The sequence below is a fragment of the Tursiops truncatus genome, chromosome 4 (genome assembly GCF_011762595.2).
Source record: "Tursiops truncatus isolate mTurTru1 chromosome 4, mTurTru1.mat.Y, whole genome shotgun sequence".
NCBI lineage: Eukaryota > Metazoa > Chordata > Mammalia > Artiodactyla > Delphinidae > Tursiops > Tursiops truncatus.
Genome location: NC_047037.1, coordinates 23,713,894 through 23,741,318, shown reverse-complemented (window position 1 = coordinate 23,741,318; position 27,425 = coordinate 23,713,894). Strand labels below are relative to the sequence as shown.

General features: G+C 39.4%; 1 protein-coding gene across 1 annotated transcript in view; it reads right to left on the bottom strand.

Moving 5' to 3' along the window:
• Nucleotides 1–27,425, bottom strand: part of SLC9A9 (solute carrier family 9 member A9) — a 538,561-nt gene that overhangs the window by 479,880 nt on the left and 31,256 nt on the right. Inside the window, exons 3-4 of the mRNA XM_019934313.3 lie at nt 16,538–16,615; nt 14,030–14,106 (exon numbers count right to left, since the gene is read on the bottom strand). Of these exons, the coding sequence (XP_019789872.2) occupies nt 14,030–14,106; nt 16,538–16,615 (155 nt within the window). The remainder of the gene's footprint in view (nt 1–14,029; nt 14,107–16,537; nt 16,616–27,425) is intronic.

Below are 27,425 nucleotides of genomic sequence, written 5' to 3'. Positions count from 1 at the left end.
CATATTCATGATTCTGTTGATAATGTAGCTTACCTATTGGAAACCTTTATAGCTGCCTCTCACGTGGAGGAAATTAGTAAGTAAGGGTGAAGTAGAGCAATAAAGCATCTCAGAGCTGTGGTTAAGATTGACTTCTATTCTTTTTATTGGGGCCATTTCATTTTAATGACACCAGAGCGTAATTGCTAAATCAGGTAGAGTACCTCCCACACTGATACTGCTGAAACACTTAGACCAGAACTTTGGGCATTTCTCACTGAGATGGCTCTATGTGCCCCACTAACAGTAAACTACCAATTACCTTCTACGTAACACACATACAATATTTGACTCAGATATGTGCACAGACACAGACAGCTATATAAATCTTGTGGATATAAATTCTGAAATTAATTGATTTGGTTTCGTTTCAGTGATGCCTGGGTAATATGAATTAAACGCAAGTTAAAATCATCTTGATTCCTATAGTCTGTTCTTACTAAATCCCTAAGTAAGGTATTAAATCTCACTACCAGTTTGGAAGTGCAGCATAGTAAATTTACCTAGGGCTTTTGTTAATATGCAGATTAGGACTCAGGAGGTCTGGGATGAGACCCAAGACTCCACATTTCTAAGAAACTCCAGGTGTTGCTGCAGGTACAAAGATGCAACTTAAGTTGTAAGGATGAGTTTAGCGTAGGAGCTCTGGAGTCAGTCACGCCTTGGAAAAATTACTTAAGCAATATGAGCTTCATACCTCTCACTTACAAAAAGGGAACAACAGAAATTATCCATCTCTGCTGTTAGTTGTGAAGATTAAATGAGATAGTAAATGCAGAATGGTCAGTTCAAGGCCAGGAACCAAAAAAATGAACCAAAAATCTAGCTTCTGTTGAAATTTTTGTTACTTCTACTACCTCTTTGTCAACCAAAGGATATACATTTCTCAGATCTTTTCATTAATTCATTGATTCACTTGGCAATATAGTTATTGACTTTTACTAAAAGTAAGGGCATGATTACCAAGAGGTTAATTCTTTATTTTTTTTTTTTGTGGTACGCGGGCCTCTCACTGTTGTGGCCTCTCCCGTTGCGGAGCACAGGCTCCGGACGCACAGGCTCAGCGGCCCCACGGCTCACGGGAGCGTGGGATCTTCCTGGACCGGGGCACGAACCCGTGTCCCCTGCATCGGCAGGCGGACTCTCAACCACTGTGCCACCAGGGAAGCCCCCAAGAGGTTAATTCTATTAGGGAACATAAGACAAGGATGGAAGGGGATAGCACATAAGGTCCAAACTGCTAGATTTGACAGTCAAATTCAGAGTGAGCTTATGGTTGAAGCCAGAAAATTGAGTTACCCATCATGTCCTTTATTTCTCTAAATCTGACGAATGGCCATGTCCTGTCAGTTCCATCTCCCAGTCAGCTCTCAAATCCAACCAAGTAGTCTCCAGCTTTAAAGTAGCATCACCTCCTAGCTGCTCTCTTGTTTCCCACCTTGACTTTCTCTCATCCATTTTCATATTCCAATTGGAGTGAAATTTTAAAAGTGATTATCTCCTGTTGAGCACTCTACAGCCTACAGAGTTATTTCCAAACTCCAGAACAAGGTCTCAAGTTCCCAGAAAAAATTTTGCCCTCACCCTGTGTATCTCCTACTGCTTCCTGTCCATACTCTGGCCCTGGACAAAAGCCAGAACTCAAGTTTCACCTTGCTGCTGGCCTCCCACGTGCTATACTCTCTGCCTGAAATGTCTTCTCTCAGATCTTTTCCTGGGTTCCTCCTTTGAAATAAATGTAAGATCTCAGGTTAGAAGTCATTTCCCTGGAAGCCTCTCCTGGCTTCCTTACTGTGCTCCCACAGCTCCCTCTACCTACCCCGTCAGAGCTCTTATCACTCCAGACCCAAGCCTCAAGCAGATCTTCCAAGTCTCTGATCTCTTTGCAGCATTCACTTCTCCTTGCTCACACTCTCTGTAGCTGTGCTTTTCCATGTGTTTATGTGATTCCCTCATGAATGCCTCCCTTCACAGACTGTAAGCTCCAGGCCAGCTAGAAGTGGGCCATTTTATTGCTTTTCAAAGACTGCTAAATTGCAACACTAAGAAAATGAAATGTTGAAAATAAAACCATTTATAATATAATACAATATTCCTAGGAATAAATTTAGTAAAATTTGTGCAAGACTGTTATTGGAAGACTTAAAGAAAACGTAAGTAAAAAGAGATATCAGATTTTAAGAATAGAAAGGCAATATCATAAATATGTCAGCTTTCCCTAAATTGATCTATAGATTTGATGCAATTCTAATCAAAATACCAACACAGTGAGTCAAAGAATCTGATGAGATGATTCTAAAATTTTTACAGTAAAATAAAGAGATACAAAGAGCTATGACACTCATAAGGAATACTGTAGGGTGTGTGTGGTGGGGAGGAGGGTAAGGTTGTTCCTATTAAATATTGAGTTAATTACTAGAAGGCAACAATGATTAAAGTAGTGTGATACTGTCACAGGGTAGACAAATTGATCATGAAGTCTGACAATACTAAGCACTGGTGAGGATGTGGTGCAATGGAAACACACCAGCTGGTAGGGATACCACTTTGGAAAACAATGTGGTATCACACATTCCATTTCAAGTTCATTGTTTAAAGAATCTTTTACAAGAGCCGCAGGTGACTTGTACAAGAATATTCATAGATGGGACTTCCCTGGTGGCGCAGTGGTTAAGAATCCGCCTGCCAATGCAGGGGACACAGTTTCGATCCCTGGACTGGGAAGATCCCACATGCCGCAGAGCAACTAAGCCTGTGTGCCACAACTACTGAGCCTGCGTGCCACAACTACTGAAGCCCGTGCCCCTAGAGCCCATGCTCTGCAACAAGAGGAGCCACCGCAATAAGAAGCCCGCACACCGAAATGAAGAGTAGACCCTGCTCGCCGCAACTAGAGAAAGCCCACGTGCAGCAACGAAGACCCAACGCAGCCAAAAATAAATTAATTAATTAAAAACAACAAACAAACAAAAATAAATGCAGCTTTATTAAAAAAAAGAATATTCATAGATAGAAGCAACTCCATCAAAGGAGAATAAGTAAAGCGTGGAATATTCTCACATTTGCATGTTACCAATGACAGTGAATGAGCTACAGCTAAAAACCATAACATGGATGAATCTTAGAAAAGTCATGAGTGGGGGGAATAAAGAAACGGCTTGATGACATAAAGTATAATACTGTTTTTATAAAGTTCGAAAGCTCATGGAAAGACTATAAATAAAAATTCAGCATAAGATTTACCTCTGGGGATGGGGGGAAGGAGAATGGGGAGGAGCACACAGGTAAGTTGGACAGTTTTGGCAATGTAGCTTATAGTTTAGTGAAAGATTCATGGGTTTCCATTTTTAAGGTAATTTTCAAGGCCCTGAAAACACACAATAAAGGCCATGTGGCATAACTCCTCAACCTTATTTCTTCTTAAACTGTTCAAGCAAAATGAATAAGCTGCCAAGATCAAGCTTTAGTCGTCTCCAAAGCTCCACCCTTTCCCAAAGCACCACAACCAGTCAGACAATAGTGGATGCAAATCAGGTTTGTTATGACAGCCCTTGGCAAGGGATGTGCAGTCGTGAAAGAAACCTCCTCAGCAAGGATGCTGTTGCCTTTACAGCTAACATGGCCACACCTTTGCTTCCACATTCTCAGCATCACTGGTGGGAAACAGAGCAACTGAAATTCTCAAATGAAATAAAACTCTTCCATAATTCTCCATTCTAGCTGAGCAGGGCTCAATTTTCCACGAATGTCATTTGCTTTGGTAGCATAAAATCTTAGTGAGCCATGCTCTCTACTTTATTTCCTTTGAACTTTTGTATATTTTTGCATAAAATTTTATATCCAAACATAGAATGTTATAAGATACTTCTTCGAAAGTCACTTAAGTCATCAGGGTACAGATTCATTATTACTCTTTTCAGAACATCGGGAAGTCTAACAGAGAAGGCTGGTGAGTTAGCCTTTCTAAGGTCAACTTGATTCTCCATCATGTTTTCCTTTCGTAGCCATAGGTTTCACACCAAGTTTTGAGTCCCATTTTTCAATGCCAGCTCTTACCTTGATATCTCTGAAGATATTTTATAGTTCCTTCCTGTGGTAGAATATTTGCAAGGATGACCACAATAATTTTCCCATCCCTGTATGCATACCGCTTTATAATGTGACTTTATCACAACCTGCATCAAGAGCTGGAGCCTATTTCCCCATGCCTTGAATCTTGGCTGCTCTTGTGATCATTTGACCAATACAGTGCAGTGAAAGTGATATTGCAAGACTTCTGGGACCAAGCCTTAAGAGTCTTGCACTTCGGTTCTCATCATCTTGGAATGCTGCCCTGAGACCATCATGGAAAAAAGCCAGGGCTAGCCTACTGGTGGGTGAGAGGTTACATGGAACAGAACTGAGTCCCCAGACCAACCAGCTAATAATCAGAATCAGCCACCAGACATTTGAGTGAACCCATGTTAGACCACCCAATCCCTGTCAAGCCCCAGATGATTGTGGTCACATGAGTGACCTCAGATGAGAACCACAGAACTGCTCATCTGAGTCCAACCTAAATTGTTGAGCTACAGAATTGTGAACTAATAAAATAGCTGTTTTAAGCCACTAAGTTTGGGGAGTGGTTTGTTACACAGCAACAGATAACTGATCTATTTTCCTTATTTTTTTTTTACCTTTTGTCTGCAAGGGTTGTGGTGTGTGTGTGTGCATGTAGAAGCGGAGCCACATTTAAATCTTCTCCATCAGATTTTGGTCAAATTGAGAAAAATGTTTGACTTTGTGTCCAAGGGTAATGAAGAATGAAGAAAAACTAGGTAATTCCAAGACTTGAATATTTCATTTAAAAGGAATCCCATAGTTAGAATCTTTAGAATACATTATTTAATAATAAGACTTATCAGGTAAATTCTTTTTCAGAATAGATTGTTTCAATTATTTTTATACTTTTTTTATTATTACGTATTTCTCTTTTTCCATGTCGACAATCTCACATATTTTGTTCGTTCTACATGATTTTCAGCATTTCTCTTCCTAATTTGGAGTTAGGTTTTATTTGCTTTCCTTTTTGAATCTTTCAGAATTTGTTTACTTTTCTCTGTCCTGTGCTGTCATTCTTATTCCTGACATCTTCAAGGCTGTGATAGAAGGAGTAACGTGGTAACTAATGCATAGATCCATATGGCGCTCTGACAGCTTCACCTCCTTTACCTCCAAACTACATCTCTGATGTTCTCCACAGTCCCTCCCTCCCTCCCTTTTGTTTCTTTTCCTCATAAACTTCACTCTCCTCTTTGCTGCCAGAAATACAGCCCGTGCCTGCTGTGATATGGATATGAGAAACCACACTGCTAAGCAGCTCGGGCTGTACTTGACAGATTAGAGATTATTTTTTTCTCATTTGGCTGTGTCAGGGCAGCAGCACATTTATTTTTCCCTTTGACATCAGTGACAGCTATTACTGTGCCAGCTCCGTATCTAGAGAGTAAATGAATGCACTGAGGAGGCATGGGGCCTTCTAGGCTGACTCAACACAGCCTCCCGAGCTCTGCTGTGTTGCAGCCTACTGAAAATGGAGTCTCAGAGAGCAGCAGCCCAGACAGAGTCTCAGGGGACAGTGAGAAAAACACGGTTGGGATGGAGGGGAAGAGAGTGGGGAGAAAGAAGAGAGAAGGTGAAGATAGATAAGGGAAGAGAGAGGAAAAACAGAGGGCTTTGTGGTTGATAAGAATTAACCAGGGGATACTGGCAAATACACTCTTGGCACCTTTGCATCTCTGCTACTGCCTGCCAACCAGAGTTGCTCTTATTAAAACACACACAAAGAGAAACAACAGAAGAGTCTGAGTTTCCCAGAAATGGAAGTAAGCAACGTAATCAAGCTGCTTATATTTATAAATCTATTAAATAGCTCCTTCAACTTGTTTTCCCTTTTATTTTCTTTTTAATACAATTGACACATGCAAGAGAATATATAGAAGATACATGCAAGTTATAAATTATAGTAGTATATTGAATACCTGGAAACCCACTCCAACCCATGAGCCAGAATATCACCAATAACTTATTTCTTCTACGTGTTTCTTTCCATTCCATTCTTTTCCCTGTTTCCCAGAAATTACCACTTGGCTGAATTTTGTGTTCTTAATTCCCTTATTTACTACACATATGCATATATGCATTCTCACCTACATGCATGTATGCTTATGCAACATTGTTTAATCTTGGTCATTTATGAACATTATAAAAAAGGTCTTACGGGACTTGATTTACTGATCTTACCTTATGCTTCCAAGATTCAACTCCATTGTCATTAGCAATTTTATTTCATTGCTTTTCACTGCTGTGTAATATTAAATACATTTATTTCTCTTTTCTCCTTTTAATGAAATATGAGTTGTTTACAAGTTTTTGCTATCATATAATATATATATTAATAATATATATAACTATATATGATAATATATATATTATTATATAAAATTGCTACAAATATTTTTATGCATGGTGCACATGTACAAGGGGGTCCCTAAGGCAAACACTCAGAAATAGAGTTATAAGTTATACAAATATGTACAAAGTATATACAAATGTATTTATAAATGTTAAAATATATACTCATAAATATATACATTGGAATAAATTTATATTCAAGAGTAAAGAAAAACTCCTCAAAAGACAAGGTACTCATGAAGAAGAGTTTCTTTTTAAGATATAAAGACTTATTATGAAGCCATCATAATTAGGACAGTGTGGTACTTGTGCAGGGATAGATTAGAGACCAATAAGATAGAATTAATGGTCTAGAAACAGAAACCACAACACATAGTACAGAAGGAACTGTAGATACTGGGGAAAAGTGAGACTAGACAATAAATGATGTTAGAATAATTGGCTGTCCCTCTGAGAAAGAAAAATTTAATTGGATGTCTACTTCATATTATACACAAAAATCGATTCTGGAAAATGGACTTACGGCAAAAGGCAAAATTTTAAAACACTTTAGAAGAAAATGTCTTTCTGATTCTGGGGTAAGGAAGGATTTTTTAAATAAAATACAAAAATGTTAACCATAAAAGAAAAAATTATAAATTTAACTACATTAAATTTAAGAAATTCTGTTCATTAAGAGACATCATGGAAAAGTAAAAGCACAAGACACAAACTGGGAGAAAATATTTGTGGCATATGTAACTGAAGACAGACTACCATGCAGAACATACAAAGAAATCAGGCAAATTAATGAAAATATGGTAAAACAACTCATTAGAAAAATGGACAAAAAGTTTGGTGAGGTATCATATGAAAATACAGTCAACTTCATTAACAATCAGAGAAATACAAATAAAGACCACAGTATAATTTCACCTCACACCTATTAGATTGCCAAAAATTAAGAGGAAAAATTGGTACAAGTGCTTTGGAAATGATTTTGCATTATTTTGTAAAAATGAGTAGTATTTTGCAGACCCTACCACCTGGCACTTCCACTCTTAGGCATGGATACAGAATGGCCACCAAGTCGGGGACCATGGACAAATACGTATTAGCTAGTTTATTGTTATTATAGTACATGATAAGATAATAGCATGCATATTTCCAGACTTTATGGCCACACTGAATGCAGTCTAGAGAATTCTTCAGTTCTAATTAAATATGGAGATACGTGAAATCCTTCCTTTCTCAACCTTCTCTTTCCTTAGGCTCTTGAAAAACATACTTGTTCTTTGTCAACTTCAATCTCTTAGCAAAGCTGATGAAACAGTGAAATCTATGCAGACTCTCTCCCATGAAAAATTCATGGACAATTTAAGGGGGTTGAATGCCCCACCCTGAAGTCCTTTTATGAACCATTTAAGGGTCTGTGTTTCCTGGATTAAGAACTGGATTAGGAATTAAGAACTGCTCTAAATCATTCTCTCCCCAGTGTTAGAGCTTAAGGCACTGAGGTATCACTCGGCCTCCATTTATGAACTAAACCTCTTCAGGTTTTGGTTCTAGACCCTTCTTCCAGGCTTAGGAGTCAGCCTTTTGAGACTACTGAACCTCAGCATACAGTATCTCATTTAAGGACAGAGCAACAGCGATTCTAGAACCAGCGCCATGGGCACTTAGACCTACAGGTCCCCAGCTCAGCAGGCATGATGACACAAGAGGGCAGTGTCAGGCATGCTTCTGTGGTATATTAAGGAGCCCAGCAGGAAAATCAACATTCCTGAGGAATGTTGATATGAATAATATAAACAACCTCACATTTCTGAATCCAAGTTTTCCAGAGTGAGTTACACAGAGTCCAGCAATTCTAAGCAAGTAAAATGGATTCATACCATCCCTCCAACTACCTCCAGTAAGAAAAGACAGGTTCCATTTCTACTTTGCAATTATATTCACAGCTCATTCTTTTTTTTTTTTTTTTTTTTTTGTGGTACACGGGCCTCTCACTGCTGTGGCCTCTCCCGCTGTGGAGCACAGGCTCCAGACGCGCGGGCTCAGGGGCCATGGCTCACGGGCCCAGCCGCTCCACGGCATGTGGGATCTTCCCGGACCGGGGCACGAACCCGTGTCCCCTGCATCGGCAGGCGGACTCTCAACCGCTGTGCCACCAGGGAAGCCCCACACCTCATTCTTAAACATTCAGATTTTTCATAATTGCTAGTCATAATGATAAATACAAGAATCTGAAATTATTGAGGACTTGGTTTGTCTGGCATGTATAGTTATTAATTGCAAAACACTACAGGAAATGTAACGCGTCATCTCAGGAGGAGGAAGAGGACAAGGAGATTCTAAGTGTGTCTGTTCTAAAGTCAGACTGGCTATGCCATTTAATACCATTTACTTACTGTGTAACCTTGAACAAGTCTCAACCTCAGCATCCTTGTATGTGAAATAAGGATAATAATAGTACCTGTCTCATAGGGGCATTATGAGAATAAAATGAGATAGAAGCATAGGCCAGTGTGTGGCACATGGGATGCGATTTAAAAAGTGAGCTAGTTTTAACATTAACACCCCATTCTTCATTTAGATCCATGTCCCCTTTGTTTGTTTGTTTGTTTCTTTCTTTCTTTCTAACTAAATTATTATTTGTTTATTTATTTTTGGCTGTGTTGGGTCTTCATTGCTGCGCACGGGCTTTCTCTAGCTGCAGAGAGTGGGGGCTACTCTTCGTTGCGGTGTGCGGGCTTCTCATTGCAGTGGCTTCTCTTGTTGTAAGTATGGGCTCTAGGCGCGTGGGCTTCATTAGTTGTGGCGCGCCACGGGCTCAGCAGTTGTGGCTCATGGGCTCTAGAGTGGAGGCTCAGTAGTTGTGGCTCATGGGCTTAGTTGCTCTGCAGCATGTGGGATCTTCCCAGACCAGGGCCTGAACCCGTGTCCCCTGCATTGGCAGGTGGATTCTTAACCACTGAGCCACCAGGGAAGTCTTCCATGTCCCTTTTTTCCAAATATTTTTGAAACTGTGGCATTTGTTTTAATTCCTCATTAACAGAGAAGCTAAAAGGGTATCATTTTCATTGCTCTTGAAAAAGAAGCACTTCATGGGTACTAATGAGTTCTTAAAACAAAAATGTATGTGCTGACAGTAAGCATTAGGTAGGTTGTCATTGTGATGACACATCTGTGTGGCCATAGAGTGGAAACATGAAGTCAAAGATAAAGGAATAGTCCCCAAAGATGAAGGAGATGAATAGCAAAATAATTCAAACACATGGGTTTTATTTAAAAACAGATATGTATTTAAAATATTTCTTAAGTGATAAAATGGGGGAGAAAACTAGAAAAGATGGTTTGATCCTTTAAGAACAATCCATCCTATAAAAAAATGGTTAAAGGTTTCTTTGACTTTATTGCCAGGAGGATACTGTTAAAATTTCCCATGTAATATGAAAGATGATTTACATCTAATTTTTGAAACAAAATGAAGTTAATAAAGGTTAAGAACTCTTGGACCCAATGATCTAAATTACTAAAGTCTCTGAATCCAGCTCTAAAACCAACCTGTAGTTTGATTACAGTGTTTACCTAAAGAAGACCATGACCCACTAGCTGAGTTTTCATTCATATTCCAAAATCACTCTTTGTGACCTTCACATTCTCATAAATTTCTGATCCTGGGGTTTTCCTGGTGGTGCAGTGGTTAAGAATCCACCTGCCAATGCAGGGGACACAGGTTTGAGCCCTGGTCCGGGAAGATCCCACATGCCGTGAAGACACTAAGCCCGTGAGCCACAACTACTGAGCCTGCACTCTAGAGCCCATGAGCTACAACTACTGAGCCCGTGTGCCACAACTACTGAAGCCCGTGTGCCTAGAGCCCATGCTCTGCAACAAGAGAAGCCACCACAATGAGAAACCTGTGCACCGCAACAAAGAGTAGCCCCCGCTCGCTGCAACTGGAGAAAGCCTGCATACAGCAATGAAGACCCAGCACTGCCAAAAATAAATAAATAAAATAAACAAATTTAAAAAATAAAAATATAATATATTTCTGATCCTGGGCTTCATGGCCATCTGCCAGTTGACTCTCCAGTATTTTAGTTCCCACATTCTCTAACATTGCTCAGTGAGACTTACTCTCTAACTTGTAAACTTGCACAATATTCCCCATACCCACCAGGACTGGTGCACTTGAGAGTATGGAAAATCCAACTACCTCATCCCTCTTCACTAAATGACTACCCAGAATCTGCCTCCTTTATAAAATTATTCTCAGAGTCCAATCTAACTGACTGTCCTGAATCCCTCCTCTTGCCCATTTTATAAACAGAACTGCATAAACTCAGGCCTCCCCCTTCTTCCCCTTAAAAATGTGGATTTCTTTTAGATAGGGTTCCCTAATAAAAATCTCTCATGTCTGTGAGAACTTTTAAGGGGATAAATGAAGAAACAAGGGGCATGTTAGTAAATATTGACTGATTTACACCATTTTTTCTTTAGCTTAATATTCTAAATGCTATTTTTTAGTGATACCAATACATAGAAGTAAAGCACATTTTTTGGCATGAAGAATTTGACTCTGGAGCCAAATTCTTTGGTTACTAATACCAGCCCTATTACTTACACTGTGTTATTCTCTCTGAACCTCAGCTGTCTCAACTGTTAAGTGAGGATAATAACATTATCTACTTAATAGGATTATTTGGAGGATTAAATGAAATAATCCATGTAAAGTACTTTTAAAAAGGGCATGGTACATATTAAGCACTGAATAAATGTTTGTTGTGTTGTTCTTACCACCATTAATTTATCAGAAAATATAACTGGTCATTTTCTAAGACTTAAGTGTAAGTCTGAGTGACTCACAACAGGAGTCACCAAATTATGAAAGTGTCTGTTTGGTCTGAATTTAAGTGTGTGCCTTTCTTTCAAAACTTCTGATTGTATCTGGAGAACAGCATCAAAATAAATGATTGTTTCTCATTGTACAGTACCCCAAACAACTGAACCTACCAATACTCTTCCTCTATTTCTGTCCATAGCAAAAGTGTGGAGTCGCCCATCATTTCCTAGGGGTTGAATCCAATGGACCTACGCCTATCCTACTTGACCTCTCCTGTGTTAGACACTGTCCACCCTCCATCTACCTTTTCCTTTAACTTCCAGATACATTCTCTGCTGGCTTGCTTCCTGTTTCTTGGGCCCAGTACTTAGTCCTTTGTGGGCACCTCTTCCTTTCTTCAACTAGTGCTGTTGTATAAGTACCTTCCTTTCTCACTCCACCTACTTTCCCCGGATGACCTCATTCTCTCAAGATTTCCACAAGTTGATAGCTCCATATCCACCTTTACTGCCACTGCCTAAGACTAGGCCCTCATCACTTCCAACCTAGCCTGGAAATTGCCTCTAAAATGGTCCCCTTGCTGCCTTTTTCCCACTTCACATGGCCACCAGAATGTCCTTCCTAAAGGATAAATCTGACCTTGTCACGCTCAAGCTAAAGCTCTTCAAGGGTTTCCCTTACCTTGCTGGATAAGATCCTATCTAACCCTTCTGCACTTTAACCTAATGACCCACCTTAAGTAGGCACCCTACAAGTTTTTGTTGTTCAAACAAGGAACATGGTTCTAAAAGTTTTGCCAGGGCTGTACTTTTTATTCAAATCACTTTTCTTTATAAATTATTGATCACAGCCTTAAAAATCAATTAGAAGAGTTTCTCAACTCCAGTAAATACATATCACTAGATCTCTTGAATTGAAAATTTTAAGAACAAGTCAATTATATACGATGCGCAAGTGCAAGCATACACACACACACACACACTATACATTATTGTGCTTTAAAACTAGATGTATAGATTTTTAATAATAGTAAAGTGTATTATATCAATGCATACACTTACATATACTTAAAATCAGTTATGCAAAGGAAACAGAATAATAATGAAACAGATTATGCCATAATTTGACAGCATTGTCCACAAGTTTAGAATTTGCATCTACTGTAAATCTCAGATTTCCATATTATAGAACTGCTAAAGATCAATCTTGCTATAAACTGATAATCAATCATTTGTAGAGTCCACACATCTCAGAGTCTTGTGTCAATGTATAGGAATAATATTAGGTATGTATAGAAATTCAAGATAAATTGCTAAATGAAGAGGTGGGTGATGGAAAGAGCTACTGGATCAAGAGAAGAAGTTCTGAATTTTGTCCTGACCAAGGTCCTACTTCTCATAGATGGTGAGACTGAAACAATTAATTAGCCTTTCAAGATGTTACATTCCTCCATCTCCAGAAGGAGGGGTTTTAATTACACAGATCTCTGAGGCCCTTGCCAGCTTTGAAATTTGGATATTTAGCTATGGCATACCCACAGAACAGAGAAGCCCCCCCTTGAACAAGCTTTGAGAAAGATCAAATCCACTGTGACTCTCAATCACAAACAGTTGATAGATCTCTTAGCTGTCCAGATTTTATAAGGCTCCCCAGTCTACATCTCTCCAAGCCTCCACCTTCAGGTGCTAAAATCTTCAGCTTCCTCACCGCCTTAACCAAGCTGGACATTTTCATATAATGTAGCCTGAGTTGTTCTAGGCTTGAATCAATAAAAATTTAACAGAGAATTCAAAATACCCCCCCCCCCGCTCCCCACTTTCAGGTCCAAGTAATGAGAGCTCCTTAGCCTTCCAGTGACACACACTAAATATTTCGTAAGAAAAAGGCTGGATGAGTGACTAATGTGTGTTTTTAGCCTCAGTTTCTTGTGTTAGGGATATAACAGCTGTATGCAGTAAAATTCCAGGGTAGAACCGGCTGTATCGACAATTTAAGACATCCATGCCTTTGTAGTCATAGCAGCTGTACATGTTTTCTGCAGTGGAGATTTAACGTATTGGATAGGATTATGAGTGAATTGGATTGGCTTCACTATTTTGTACCACATTTTGTTTTATGATGAGCTGAAAGCCAGAGTCTGTATAGTTAGACTTGGGGCTTAGCAGCATAACCAATAAAATATAATGAGAAAAAAACAAGTCTGTGTCCTACAGTGTATCCCAGCAGTAAACAACTCTGCTAATATTTAGAGATGTCTGTCTCAGACTGCTCTCTTGTAAACTTTCCCTTAGAAAGAAAACCCTTAACGTATAGCTACTATTTTACTCCTATCAACTATATATAGGTAAGGTTCTGCCAAGAAGAAGGAAAACGAATGCAATGTGCGTATCTGCATTATTTAAGCCAAAAAAGTCAACGTGCTTCATATAACTCAAACCAAATTATCCACAGTCCCTAAGTCAGAAGTTCAAAACTCACAGAGAAAATCCAACAGTCTAATTCTAGTTTGCTTTGATTTGAAGACTTGTGTTTGTCAGAAGACATGCAAGCCTTGGAATTGAGTCAGAAAAATGTGTAAAGAGGTGATATACTGAAAAAAATAGACAATTCACCCAGTCAGTGTGAGTCCAGGAAATGTGAGATTCCTCCCACATTTCGAGAGCACCGGCCCTACAGCCTTCTGGAACTTGAGCTCCGAATGTCACTTACCCTATGACGATACAGGAGATGGCAGTTCCCAAGAAGGCATATGTTAAAATAGATCCTAAGTTCTGAAAAAAGTGTCTCTGGGGAGAAAAAGATACATTTTATATAGTACGTCAGCATTTTTCTTCTTAGTGTTAACAGGAAATAAAAATAAATGCAATAAATTGCCCCACCCTTCCCTCACTGTTTAGGCAAATTTTGTTTTTGGAGCATCAGTTCGTGGCCCTATTGTACAAATAAGGCTTAACTGATTTACACAGAAAAGGACAGAGGTTTCCAAAAAATAGGGGAAAAAATACACCTGGAAGGTGACAGGGTAGAGATGAGAGAAACTACTGCCAGAACTGGCTGGACCTGAGAGAGAGGGAAGGGACTGGAGCAATGGCCATGCAGGATTCTGGGATGATTAAAGGAAGACAGAGTTTTTCAGAAGTTTTGTTGTCACTGAAACCCCTTTAACACTTTAAATATACTATTCTAAAAGATTTAAGTTGGGCTTCCCTGGTGGCGCAGTAGTTGAGAGTCCGCCTGCCGATGCAGGGGACACGGGTTCGTGCCCCGGTCCGGGAAGATCCCACATGCCGCGGAGCAGCTGGGCCCGTGAGCCACGGCCGCCGAGCCTGCGCGTCCGGAGCCTGTGCTCCGCAACGGGAGAGGCCACAACAGTGACAGGCCCGCGTACCGCAAAAAAAATAAAAAATAAAAAGATTTAAGTTGTCTTTTGACTTTTATTGGATCTCTGATTTACAGTTCTTCTGAATGTGATGAAACAAAACCTTAATCACCTACAACAGTTTATTCTAATGAATCACACAAAATGATACCTAGTCTTGGGGCTGGGGATGAGGAAGGATGACTGGAATAAGTCTAGCTTTCTAAATCTTTTCAAATGCTTGCTTGGGAAAACTCCCTTCCAGTTCTGTAAGTGGCATCTGAGTAGCCAGAACTGACAGAAAGAGGGAGCCTGGAGTACACAAGAAAAATCAGGTCTGTGCTGAAAAAGCAAAGGCTGCTGGAGCCCACAGGCCAAAGGAGGAGAGCCCTAGGAATCTCTGGAGTGGGTGGTGGGCAGCAGAAAAGCAACTGCACTACCTCTGCATCTCAAAACTCATTCAGGCCAGAACCTCACTCTGCAGCACTTGGGATGCTAGCACCTAAACTTCTATGGGAATTACTAATTTAGGAAATGTGAGCATTCAGGCTGCACCTAAGTAATGTTTTGCAAGTGCATAGAAACTGCAAAACCAGACTTTGTCTCTATCAGCATCAACAGCTGAGTATTAGCAAAACAATCTTAAGTTTTCACCCAATGGGTGATGGGTAAACCCAATGTAATTAACAGCAAACTCTTTGGTTATAATCATCTAGAATAATATTGCCCAGTAGAAATATAATGTAAACCATATATGTCATTTAAAATTTTTCTAGTAGCCACTTTAAAATAAGTTTTTAAAAAGTAAAATGAGGGCTTCCCTGGTGGCGCAGTGGTTGAGAGTCCGCCTACCGATGCAGGGGACGTGGGTTCGTGCCCCGGTCTGGGAAGATCCCCCATGCCGCAGAGCGACTGGGCTCGTGAGCCATGGCCACTGAGCCTGTGCGCCTCTCCGCAACAGGAGGGCCCACAGCAGTGAGAGGCCCGCATACCGCAAAAAAAAAAAAAAAAAAAGTAAAATGAATGTTGATAATAAAATGTTTTATTTAACCCAATATATTCAAACATTATCATTTCTGTATGAAATCAATATAAAACATTATTGAAATAATTTACATTATTTTTTGATACTGAGTCTGTAAAATCCAGTGCATATTGTACACTTAAAGCATGTCTTCAGGGGCTTCCCTGGTGGTGCAGAGGTTAAGAATCAGCTTGCCAATGCAGGGGACATGGGTTCGAGCCCTGGTCTGGGAAGATTCCACATGCCATGGAGCAACTAAGCCCAGGTGCCACAACTACTGAGTCCGGGTGCCACAACTACTGAGTCCGAGCACCACAACTACTGAAGCCCGCGTGCCTAGAGCCCATGCTCCACAACAAGAGGCCACCGCAATGAGAAGCCCGTGCACCTCAATAAAGAGTAGCCCCCGCTCTGCGCAACTAGAGAAAGCCCGCGCACAGCAATGAAGACCCAACACAGCCAAAAATAAATAAATAGCCAAAAACCACAAAAAATCTATTTCTATGATAACTGTAGAAAAACGACTGATTAAAACGCCCCAAATATTAATAAATAAATAAATAAATAAAAGTTAAAAAAACAAACAAAAAAGAAAAAGCACACCATTCAGACTAGTCACATTTCAATGGCACGTGGCTATCGGTTAGTATACTGGACATAGCAGGATTTAGAAGAATTCTAAGCATGTCAGATTTGAATCTGTATCACATATGATCTAAGATAATGATATTCTTACCAAATAGGCAAACCCATAAAATAAAATAATTGTTTCCATTAGTGCTGGCAAAATACTCTACTTAATGATACAAGAAGAAAACAATCACTGTATATTTACCTTCTTTAGGCTATATCCGGCATGAAATATAATTGGTGGCAGTAAAACATTGAAGAAGATTTCTGGATCAAATGTCATCTGCCAGAAAAGACAAAAGTATAGTTAAGAAGATGCTCCTTTGGGCTACTAAAAATAAGTTTAAAAAAATTGTTACAGTCACCCTTGCTAAGGTTGTCTGAGGCATATTAACATGATATTAAATTAGCAAAGATGAAAATAAGAGAAAATGCAAACTTAGAAATTCATAATTGAATACAACTATAAATATTTTAAATGTAAAACTTTATTCTGCAGCTAATAAGAACATCAAAAAAACCTCAATGAAACCTCTCTAGGCAAAGAAAACCTTTTCCTTTTACTTTGATTAGTTATTCATTCCTCATATTTTCAATGTTTTTATTCTATTTTATTTTTTTCTGGTTGAGGAGATTGGTAGTGTTCCAACATTTTAGCTCTGACAAGGATTTATCTAAGGTTTTCCCAAATAAAACATTTTTAGAAATTTAGTCTTACTTTTCCCACTTTATCCCACTCTGAAGTTCAAAATATTTTCTGGACTCTGGAAAAACACATTTGAAAGTGAAACCGGATTTTTCTAGCATTTGTTTATTGGCTTTTACTTAAATGTTAAAATAAACTTGGCAAAAAATTCCTTGGTGTGAAATGCAATGAAATGAGATGGAGAAATTCTTGAATCCAATATCTGCTATTTGCTGGGTAGTCTGAAAATGTTAACTCATTTAATCTTTAAAACCTTCCTTAGGCTCATTCTCTTCTTCCACACTTTCCCTCTCTCTCAATCTCTCTCTCTCTCAATCTCTCTCTCTCTCTCTCTCTCTCTCTCTCACACACACACACACACACACACACACACTCACTGTCATTCATTATTTCACCACTAAGCCTTCTTACCATTACAGCACTCATCAAAATCTTTGAGATGTATGGGTTTCACAACTATACTTTCTAATTTCCTCCCCCTTTTTGCCTGAATTCTTACTCATCTCTGAAACTGGATCTCAAAAGCTACTCCTCTCTGAAACATGCTTTGATTTCCCAAGTCAAAACTGACTATTCTTTCTTCTATGCTCTTTCAGCACTTTGTACCCTCCCTTGAAGCATATGTGTTTCATAACATATTTTACACAATTATTGGTTTCCGTTTGACTGTTTTCCCAGTTAAATTGGGAAGCCATCAAGGATCACAATGATGCCTTAGTCAATTCTGTGTTGCTTTCATCCCTCCCAGTGCTAGCCCATTGCTCAATATATATTTGCTAAATTGGAAAAAAAATTAATTGCCTTTGAGAGACAAATCTATTAAAATGGAATGAATTATATATATCCCTAACAACCTTACACATTACAGGTAAGAGTTACTTAAGTAAAAATTAAGAAAAGCCTTTCTTAACTCCCATTTTTTACTTTGGGCCTAATTGAGCATTGCCAGAGTCCCTCTTCGCTTTTCTGCATACTGGCCCCTCAACTCTACTCTTCTAATATTTGGAAAGGGGAGGGGGGGAAGTAGGAGCCACCTAACTCAGTTGGGCACCCTCTCATAAACCTAGTTATTCCCTCATTGATGCTACAACTTCTTGTACCAGTGAGCATTCAGATAGATCAGCTTGGCCTATCCCCAACTCTCTGTGCCAGTTTCTTCGTCTTGAAAATGAATACAATAATCTGGTACCTAATTTTAAGGTGGTTATAAAAATTAAATGAATTAATACTTACAAAGCCCTTGCAGCATTGCCTAACATCTAATAAGCACCTTTAAGTATTTATCACTAAAGAAAATGAAATATCTGAATTAATATTTTGAAGTTATACTATTTGAAGAAGTTGCCCTATTGTTAGGAACTCTTGAGTGTTACAACTGTGTAACATTTGGGCAAAGATATTACTTTTCCTTCTAAGTTTACTCTTTTTTCTAAGATTATCTGAAACACCATTATTGATCTATTTTTGAGGCCTGTTTGAGAGTGTATCAACTGCATATTTGAAAGTTTTTAGCAAAGAGATATATTTCTGAGTTCTGGAGGAGAGAAGCAATGCAGCCGTGATGATCTGGAAGAGAGAATTACAGTGGCACAACATCTTGGACAGAAAAATCCCTCGCCTCGGTAGTTTTTCTGCAAAAATCAGGTTAATCACTCAACCAGAACATTTCAATAACCAGAATGCCCCATTCCCTGCATGCAGGTTAACTAATGTGTTATTGAATTATATTTTCTGGAGCAGCCAGATGAAACTGGCAGGCTGAGAATGGCATGCAGTGTACGAGGATTTATTTGTATATACAAAACAGATTTGTGTTCCTTTCAGACTTGCTATAAGCTTAGGAACTGCTAAATCAGAGTTCTGGGAGTAACTCCAAACCCAGACAATTTCTCAGAAATGGCTGGATCTGCCGCTGCACCGACCTCCAGATGGCGATTCCACATGTCATTTTCCTCAGACTTTGTGTTCAAATCATGGCCTTGGAGGTGAGACTGTTTTTAAGGCCCAAACAATTAAAATTTTTCATTATAGTAGGAGGGGGGAAAAAACCTAAGACAGGTGTGAAAGGGAAGAGCAGAAAGTTAAAAATCTTTCAGCTAAATACATTAGTCTTAAGATACAAATTTTATAGACCAGCACTGTCCAGTAGGACTTTCTGTGATGTGAAAATATTCTATTACTGTCCTGCCCAATACAGGAGCCATGGGTCACATGATCTACTGAGCAATTGAATTGCAAGCTACTGGAACTGAGGGACTGAAATTTTTTTTTCTGTGGCTAGTAACTGTTGGACTGTACATTTATAGACAGTTACTAGAATTAAAAAATTCAGACCATTCAATTCTTAGATGGTTTACTGTCCCATATAAGGAGTGGCTAATTTGGAGCAACTGACCTGAGACTCAGGTGGTAGAATTATGGATGCTTCATGAAAACTGTGAGATTTTTAAATACTGAGATTCAATTCTTAAAATATCAGATAATATGAGACAGAAAAATACCAATATGTTCAACTACTACAAGGATGCAGTAGTTTTACCTATTAACTCAAACATGCACCGGTATTTGGCTAGGAATGGCCTGGACACGTTGATAGAGGTAATCAACTTGAAAACTTCCAAAAGCAGAAAGCAAAGGTACCAAGTTTAATTCTCATCAGAAGGTTATAGATACAGAAATTCTGTTTGGGGCTTCCCTGGTGGTACAGTGGTTGAGAATCTGCCTGCCAATGCAGGGGACACAGGTTTGGGCCCTGGTTTGGGAGGGTCCCACATGCCGCGGAGCAACTAGGCACGTGAGCCACAACTACTGAGCCTGCGCATCTGGAGTCTGTGCTCCGCAACAAGAGAGGCCACGATAGTGAGAGGCCCGCGCACCGCGATGAAGAGTGGCCCCCGCTTGCCACAACTAGAGAAAGCCCTCGCATAGAAACAAGACCCAACACACCCAAAAATAAATTAAAAAAAAAAAAATTCTGTTTGGTCCCGAGTATTAAGGCTTCCAGCAACTCAATATGAACTATCTAGGAAGAAATATCAGTGTTCTAGCAACTACTAAATAAATAAGCACTAAAAGAACCACTTTAATAGGGGACTGTGATTTATGTGGCATATTACTCCCAAAGAGGCCTTTTAAAAACATAGTTTCATCAACTCTGACAGCATTCCTGAGTGGTAACTGGCAAATGCAATTATCCCCTTTTTCCAGAGACAGGAGAAGAAATGAATGGCGTGCCCAGTGTCAATGAATGTATCAGGGATATTGCTGGAAATTGAGTATATCTACATGGGCAAGCTAAATGTGTGATTTCCAAGGGAGAACCAGGCTAACATAACTACTTAAAGCAAGACTTAGGAGTGTTTAAGAGAAGTTGGGACTCAGAAGTAGGCTTTCATTATTTTCGCAATTCCCAATTCCTTTGGAAAAGTGTTAACACAATAATGCGTTCACTTATCTTCAATGCTTTGTTCATTAGAAATCTAACAAGCCTCTTCTCTGTTGCAAAGTTCTTGAAGATATATGATAGATGGACTGAATCCATGAAGGTTATAGTCAAAAGAAAGACGCTGTGTACTTTCAGTACAAGGCACAGGGTTACGTTGTAGTTCATGGTTCTCTAGAACAGAGACACCACTCTGGGCTTGCTAACCCTGCAGGGAGGCTTGATATTGAAGCAGCGTATGAGCTGGGTTTTGAAGGTTGGGTAGGAGCCTCTCCATGGGACACCAACATACAGAACCATGCTCCTTTGTCTGCCCTGGAAGCAGTGGGCCAGAGTTCACCAAGCCACAAGGGAAACTGGCAGCTTCCTGGAGTTTCAGTTATACTTGATAGCAAGCAGTTTGAAATATTTTAAATATTTTTAAAATGCAGATATATTTAAAAGCGAAAATCAAAACCTGTATGCATTTTTAATGTAAATATGAGAATTCAAAGAAAACTTGGCTTGCTCGGGGGAGACAGCTTTGGGATATACATAGAGACAACTCAAGGGTGTGTGTTTCCTTTCCTCTGCCCTAAGTTTTGGTATGAAAAGCACCAGAGGGGGAGAATGCAGAACAAATTCAGAATATCTGATGAAAATATACCGCCTACTAATTAGATAAGCTTAGTCCACTTAATCTCTCTGAGGCTCAGTTTCATCATTTGTAATATGGGCATGCAAATGCCTACTTCCTAGACTTGCTTTTGAGGATTAGATGTAATAAGAGGTGTAAAGTGTTCTACTTGGTACCTGACACTGATTGTTTCTCAAGAAAGGCTCACTATACCTGAATTGAAATGGAAGAAATCGCTGAAGGAATGGGTTAAGGATTGGAGGCACAAGGCGCACTTGGGGAACAGAAGTAGAAAATGTAGACCTCCTGAGTGATGTGGGAGGAGGTTAAGGCCTGGCTATGCATACTGCCCAGACTATTTACCTCTCTAACCCAGCGGTAATGAACTGAAACTATATTCATTCAAACACGGAAGAAAGTAGAGATATTTTGCACAGCAGGATTAAACAACAAAATGGCTATTGGGAGTATAAATTTGTATAACCTTTTAGTAGAGTAATTTAGCAAAAGGTATCAAAATGTCAAATATCCATAACATTTGTTTTGTTTTTGAAATTTATTTATTTATTTATTTATGGCTGCCCTGGGTCTTTGTTGCTGCGCGCAGGCTTTCTCTAGTTGCAGGGAGCGGGGGCTACTCTTCGTTGAGGTGCGCAGGCTTCTCATTGCGGTGGCTTCTCTTGTTGCGGAGCACGGGCTCTAGGCGTGCGGGCTTCAATAGCTGTGGCTCGCGGGCTCTAGAGTGCAGGCTCTGCAGTTGTGGCACATGGGCTTAGTTGCTCCGCGGCATGTGGGATCTTCCTGGACCAGGGCTCGAACCCGTGTCCTCTGCGTTGGCAGGTGGATTCTTAACCACTGCACCACCAGGAAAGCCCAGAAATCCATACCATTTGATTCAGCAACACCTCATCTGAGAATTTATCCTGCAGATATGCTTGCACATGTGTAGAATGACATGAGGGCAAGAGTATTCATTGCAGATGAATAAATGGGAAGAAAGAAAGCATTGAGGATGATTGAAAAATGGACTGGTTAAATAAATCACAATATTCAGCTGACCCTTGACCAAAGTAGGGGTTAGCGGTGCTGACCCTCCATGCAGTCGAAGACTGGGTATAACTCACAGTTGGCCCTCTGTATATGAGGTTCTTCCCTTTCTGCAGTTCCTGCTTATCCACGGTTCTGCATCCGCAGATTCAACCAACTATAGATCATCTAGTACTGCAGTACTTGTTATTGAAAAACATCTGCATATAAGTGGACCCACGCAGTTCAAACTTGTGTTGTTCAAGGGTCAACTATAATCTGTAAAATTGAATACTATGCAACTGTTAGAAAGGCTGAGGAAACTGTCTATGAACTGATATGGTTGCTTTCTAAAATTTGCTGTCAAGCTCAAAAAACAAGGTGTAGAGTCTGTCTGGCATGTGTAACAAACACTGCTATGGCCTCACCACACCCCATTTTCTTTTTGTCCTGGCCAGACACTTAGACCACATTTCCTTGTAGTCACGTGGGGCCATATGACAAAGGTCTGGCCAATTGAATATGGATAGAAGTAATACAAATAATTTCCAACCCTGGTCTCTAAAAATCCCCTAAATCTTCCATGTTCTCTGTCTTTCTGCCTTTGTTAGCTCCTGTAGAACATCTGGCAGAGGTCCCAAATACTAGCGACTGGCAGAACCACTAGATTAAAGGAAGGTGGGAATGATTAATGGCCCCTGGAGAAGACTACAGTGGTCCCCTCATGGCCCAAAGGTCACACTGGATTGGAACACAAGCAAGAAATAAACCTTTATTGTGTTAAGTCATAGAGATTTGGGGGTAGTTTGTTAAAGCATTTGGCCTATTCCATGATTTGTGTGGAAAAGGAGGACGTGTAGAATATTTACCTGCATATTATAAATATGTGTGTGTATATATGCATATATATACTATCGTCTATTGCATATTATATATATAAGTGTTATATACATATATACACAATCAGTTGCTTCTGGGGAGGCCAGGGAGGAGAACTTGGTGGCAGGAAGTACGGGGGTTGGGAGAAGGGTTTTTTGTATGTACTTAGTGAGGGATGACTTTCTTTGCCCTGGCTTCACATCTATGGATACAGAGAGGACTGCTGCTTAGAGCAGGGCATCCCAGCATTTTTGCCATCATGACACACACAAAATGAGTATATTGGGTCAATGGGGTAAACTGTGGGGAAATTAGGGTCCTGATGAGACTACTCAGGGATGAAAAGATGAGACTAGGACTCTGACCATCCTCAGCCTGAGGATGAAGGGACTGATATCTCATGACACACCTGTATCCCATCAGCACACCAGTTGGGGAGCGCTGTACAGGATTTAACACTCCTGGCCCTGGTCCCACCTTTCACTCACTCTCCCTAGGAAACAGAGAGTGACTAGTCTAATTGGTAAGCTGGAGTAAACGAACTGAGTGTGTGCATCTCAGCTCCCTCTCTCTCTGTGTTGGAACCGGCCTGCTTGCTCAAAGTGGATGCCCCCGGCTCCTCCCAGACCTAGGGAAGGCTCATGCTGTCCAGCTGGGTCCGTGGCTGGGTGGGTCAGTCTTTCTAATTCTGGGGTGAAAGACGAGCAAGCCAGCTTACAGACTGAGACTCATTATTTTACCTAGCTTTTGCTCTCTGTCTTTCTCATTCCTGTATCTATGTCTCAACTAGCTATAAAATCAGATGGGCAACTATACTGCAACAACAAAAAGTCTTTTTTTAATAAATACTATCAAGTTAAAAATCAGATGGGCAAAAGAAATGATATTGAATAATGTCTTCAAGATTCCAACCTACCTTTTTTGTACCCTTTGAACGTTAAGCCACATGAATGTATTACTTACTTAAAAAATAAATTAAAGTCATTTAAAAAAAAAGGTGTCTCATGTAGATTAGTTTGAAGGGGCCTCAAGTTTAGCCTGGATGAAGGGAAACCATTGTCAAGAACCAAAATGAGCACAAGGTAATGACAATGTGAATGAAGGTGACTGTGACAGAATGGAAAGAAAGGACCAAACCCAGGAGACATCCACTCATTCAACAATATTTACTTAGAGTAAGTAAGATCAGGACAAAGAATGGTAAGGATATAAGTTTAGGCAGGTAAGGAAGCCATACAAGCAGCAAAAAGATAATGGATTACTGTTTTTTAAACATGGGGAGAAATCCTGCTCTTGACATTCAAATCTGTGGAACGGCCAGGTTAGGAGATAGTTATTCACAGTGAAAAGCATTCTTCCATTTTTCCAGATGGTTTCCTACGGAGCTCTTATATGTGGCAGGGACTCATCAGAGAAACAGGCTTTACCTCCTGTAGGCTGTTGTTTAAGAAATACAGAGTGCCACAGATACACAGGCTGTCAGAAGGAGAAGCTGCCTTAGACGTCACCCAACTTAAGGGTCTGCAAACTGATTTCTGCCAATCCCTGGGCTCCACGGAGGGAGTGGTGGTGATGCGAAGTGGAGACAACTGCGCTGCGTCCACCCTGGCTCTGCTCTCCAGGTTCTGCCTGAGCAGTTTTGATTTCACCTGTTTCACACATTGTGAAGGATTTTCAGATTTTCTTTGAATGAAGTGTTCCTCTGCTAAAAAATGTTTGAAACCCTGACCTAACGTTGTCCCCCAGAAAGTTCAAGGGACATGTGGAAAATCACAGGATCACTCAGAGGCACCACTGAACTTTGAAATCCTAAACCAGAGCTGTTTCTCTTTTTACTATATTTATATTCTTAATTTTGCTTCAAACAAGTTTTAAATGATGTGTCAGAGTTGAAGACCCTTCCCCAGAAGTGACCAATACCCTGAAGTTAGAAAGTGTTTTCCTTCCATGACTGTATTCTTGTACTTCATATACATGTATCCATAGAAATAATTAGTATTATTTGTGTATTTTTAAATTTTACAGAAATTTAGCCATAACTAGCCTTTTGTATCCTGCTTTATACATTCAGAAGCGTTCTTACAATTTATCTACATTAATACATGTGGATCTTGTCTATTCGCTTAAACTGCTGTATAGCCTTCTGTTGGATGAATATATCACGATTGTTTTTTCCCTTCTCTGATAAGAGAATTAGGGCAATTAGGTATTTTCCTATTTTCACTATGACTAAAAATAATGCAATAGATATTCTTGTACTTAAGCCTTTGCATACATGTGTAAATTTCTCTAAAAGAGGGAAATACATAGCAGTAGAACTGCTGGATGATAAGGTATACGAATCTTCAACCGTAGTAGGTTGAAGTAACTTTAAAGTGGTTACACCATTTACACTCCACGGGAAAGTATAGGAGTATTTCTCTACCTTCTAGCCAACACTTAGTATTGACAGATTTCTAATTTTTACCAGTAAGATATATATGAGCTGCTACCACATTACTGTTTTCTTTGCATTTCCCATTACTAATGAAATAAGCATATTTTCCTTGTTTATTGGTCTTTTGTGACATCACTTTAGTGATTTTTTGGATCATACCTTTTACCCAGTATGACTTTTTCTTGTTTATTAGTTCTTCACACAACCTGATTACTATTCTGTTTTGGTTATTTACACTTCAAATACATTCTTCTATTCTCTCACCCCCTTAAACTTTTTAACATTGTTTTTTAACTTTGTCAGTGGTGTCTTTTCATGCAAAAGTTTTTCATTTTAATGTAGTAAAACTTATTCCATTTTTACTTTGATTCAGCTTTTGGTAACTTCTTTAAAAAAATCTTCTCTTATCTTGATGTCATAAATATATTTTCTCCTAAAGTTTTATAATTGGCTGTTTACCCTAAACTTTTAAAAGCCTAAGGAAAGGTAAGGGTATAATAATAAATAAATAAAGCAAGTTGCAAAGTTTGAGAGACCATCTGATTTAAATCACATAGAAAAATATGTAAATATATTTTATTTGTAATAATAATTATAAATTATCATTGAGAAATTGTGAGATTTCTCACAAAACTATGATGACTTTTCAAGTAATTAAAATTCTAGAAATACACTATTGTAAACATTATACATGCAAAAATGACAGATATAAGCACTGGTATTTCATTGGAGGTAGGTAATGTTTATAAACCCAGGCAAACTGAAGTGGAGAATTGAGAACAAAACATTCATATAATTCTAAATATTTAGCTTGGCAACACGGAGGTGTGGAAACAACACTGAACTCAAAGTCAGAAGACTTGGTCCTAAGACCATTTGGGCCACAGATTAATCTTGACCAAGTCACATAAGCTTTCAGAGCCTCAGTTTCTGAAACACAGGGGTGATATCTGATCACCTCTTGGAATAATGGTGAGACTGAAATGGAAATAACTACCACGGAAAAGGGAATGCACAGTCATTATAATTCAGGCAGGGCTGAAGCTCAGGGTCTCTCTTCCTTACTTATAGACTACTACAGTTACCACTTGTCAATTAATTACAATAATAAGTAATAATTAAAAAAAACTCTGACATTTCCATAAGGCTGTTACAGTTTTAAAAGTGCCTTCATACATAGACTCTCATTTTTTCTTTAAAACAACCTTTTGAGGTAAGTATTGTGAACACCCCATGTTTACAGAGGTGGAACCGAGGCTCAGAGAGATACGTGGCTTTCACAGAGTCACACCTTGTAAGTAGTAAGACTTGGACTCAAACCTTAGCTTCTGATTGTGAGTCCATTGCTTTGTTGATAACAATAAAGATAACAAAACTAACAGTTAATATACCTTGAACACTTACTATGAACCGGTCACTATTCTAAGTGCTTTATATGTATGTTCTCATTTGCAACTCACAATGACCCTACAAAGTATTGATAGTTAGGAATATCCCATTTTACAAACGGGGAACTTGAAGCATAGGAAAACTAATCATCTCATCCAGCATCACACAGCTGGTAAGCAGCATTTGAACCAAGTAATATGACGCCAGGGACCACCTTCTTAACTAAAGTAGTCCATCTGCCATCCACCTATGGGTTCAGGTTATCCACTCCACTACTGGATGTGTCCTCATGAGCTTCAAATACATAAAGACCACCACATTTTCCAGATCATTGCCACAGCACCTAGACACCGATGGGCAGACAGTCTCCTATGTTTCTGCATAAGATTCTTGACATATGAACTTACCTCTGTTACCTTTGTGACCCTTTACTAAGGTAACCATACCTTCTGGTTTGACCAGAACAGTCCCAGGTAATGCCTGTTGTCCTGGCCTAATTATTTATCATGCCTCACTTAGCTCTCAAGAGTTCCAGTTTGAAAATCAAATGATATGGTCTCCTACTCCCGACCCTAGACACCCAGACTCCTGACCTTTT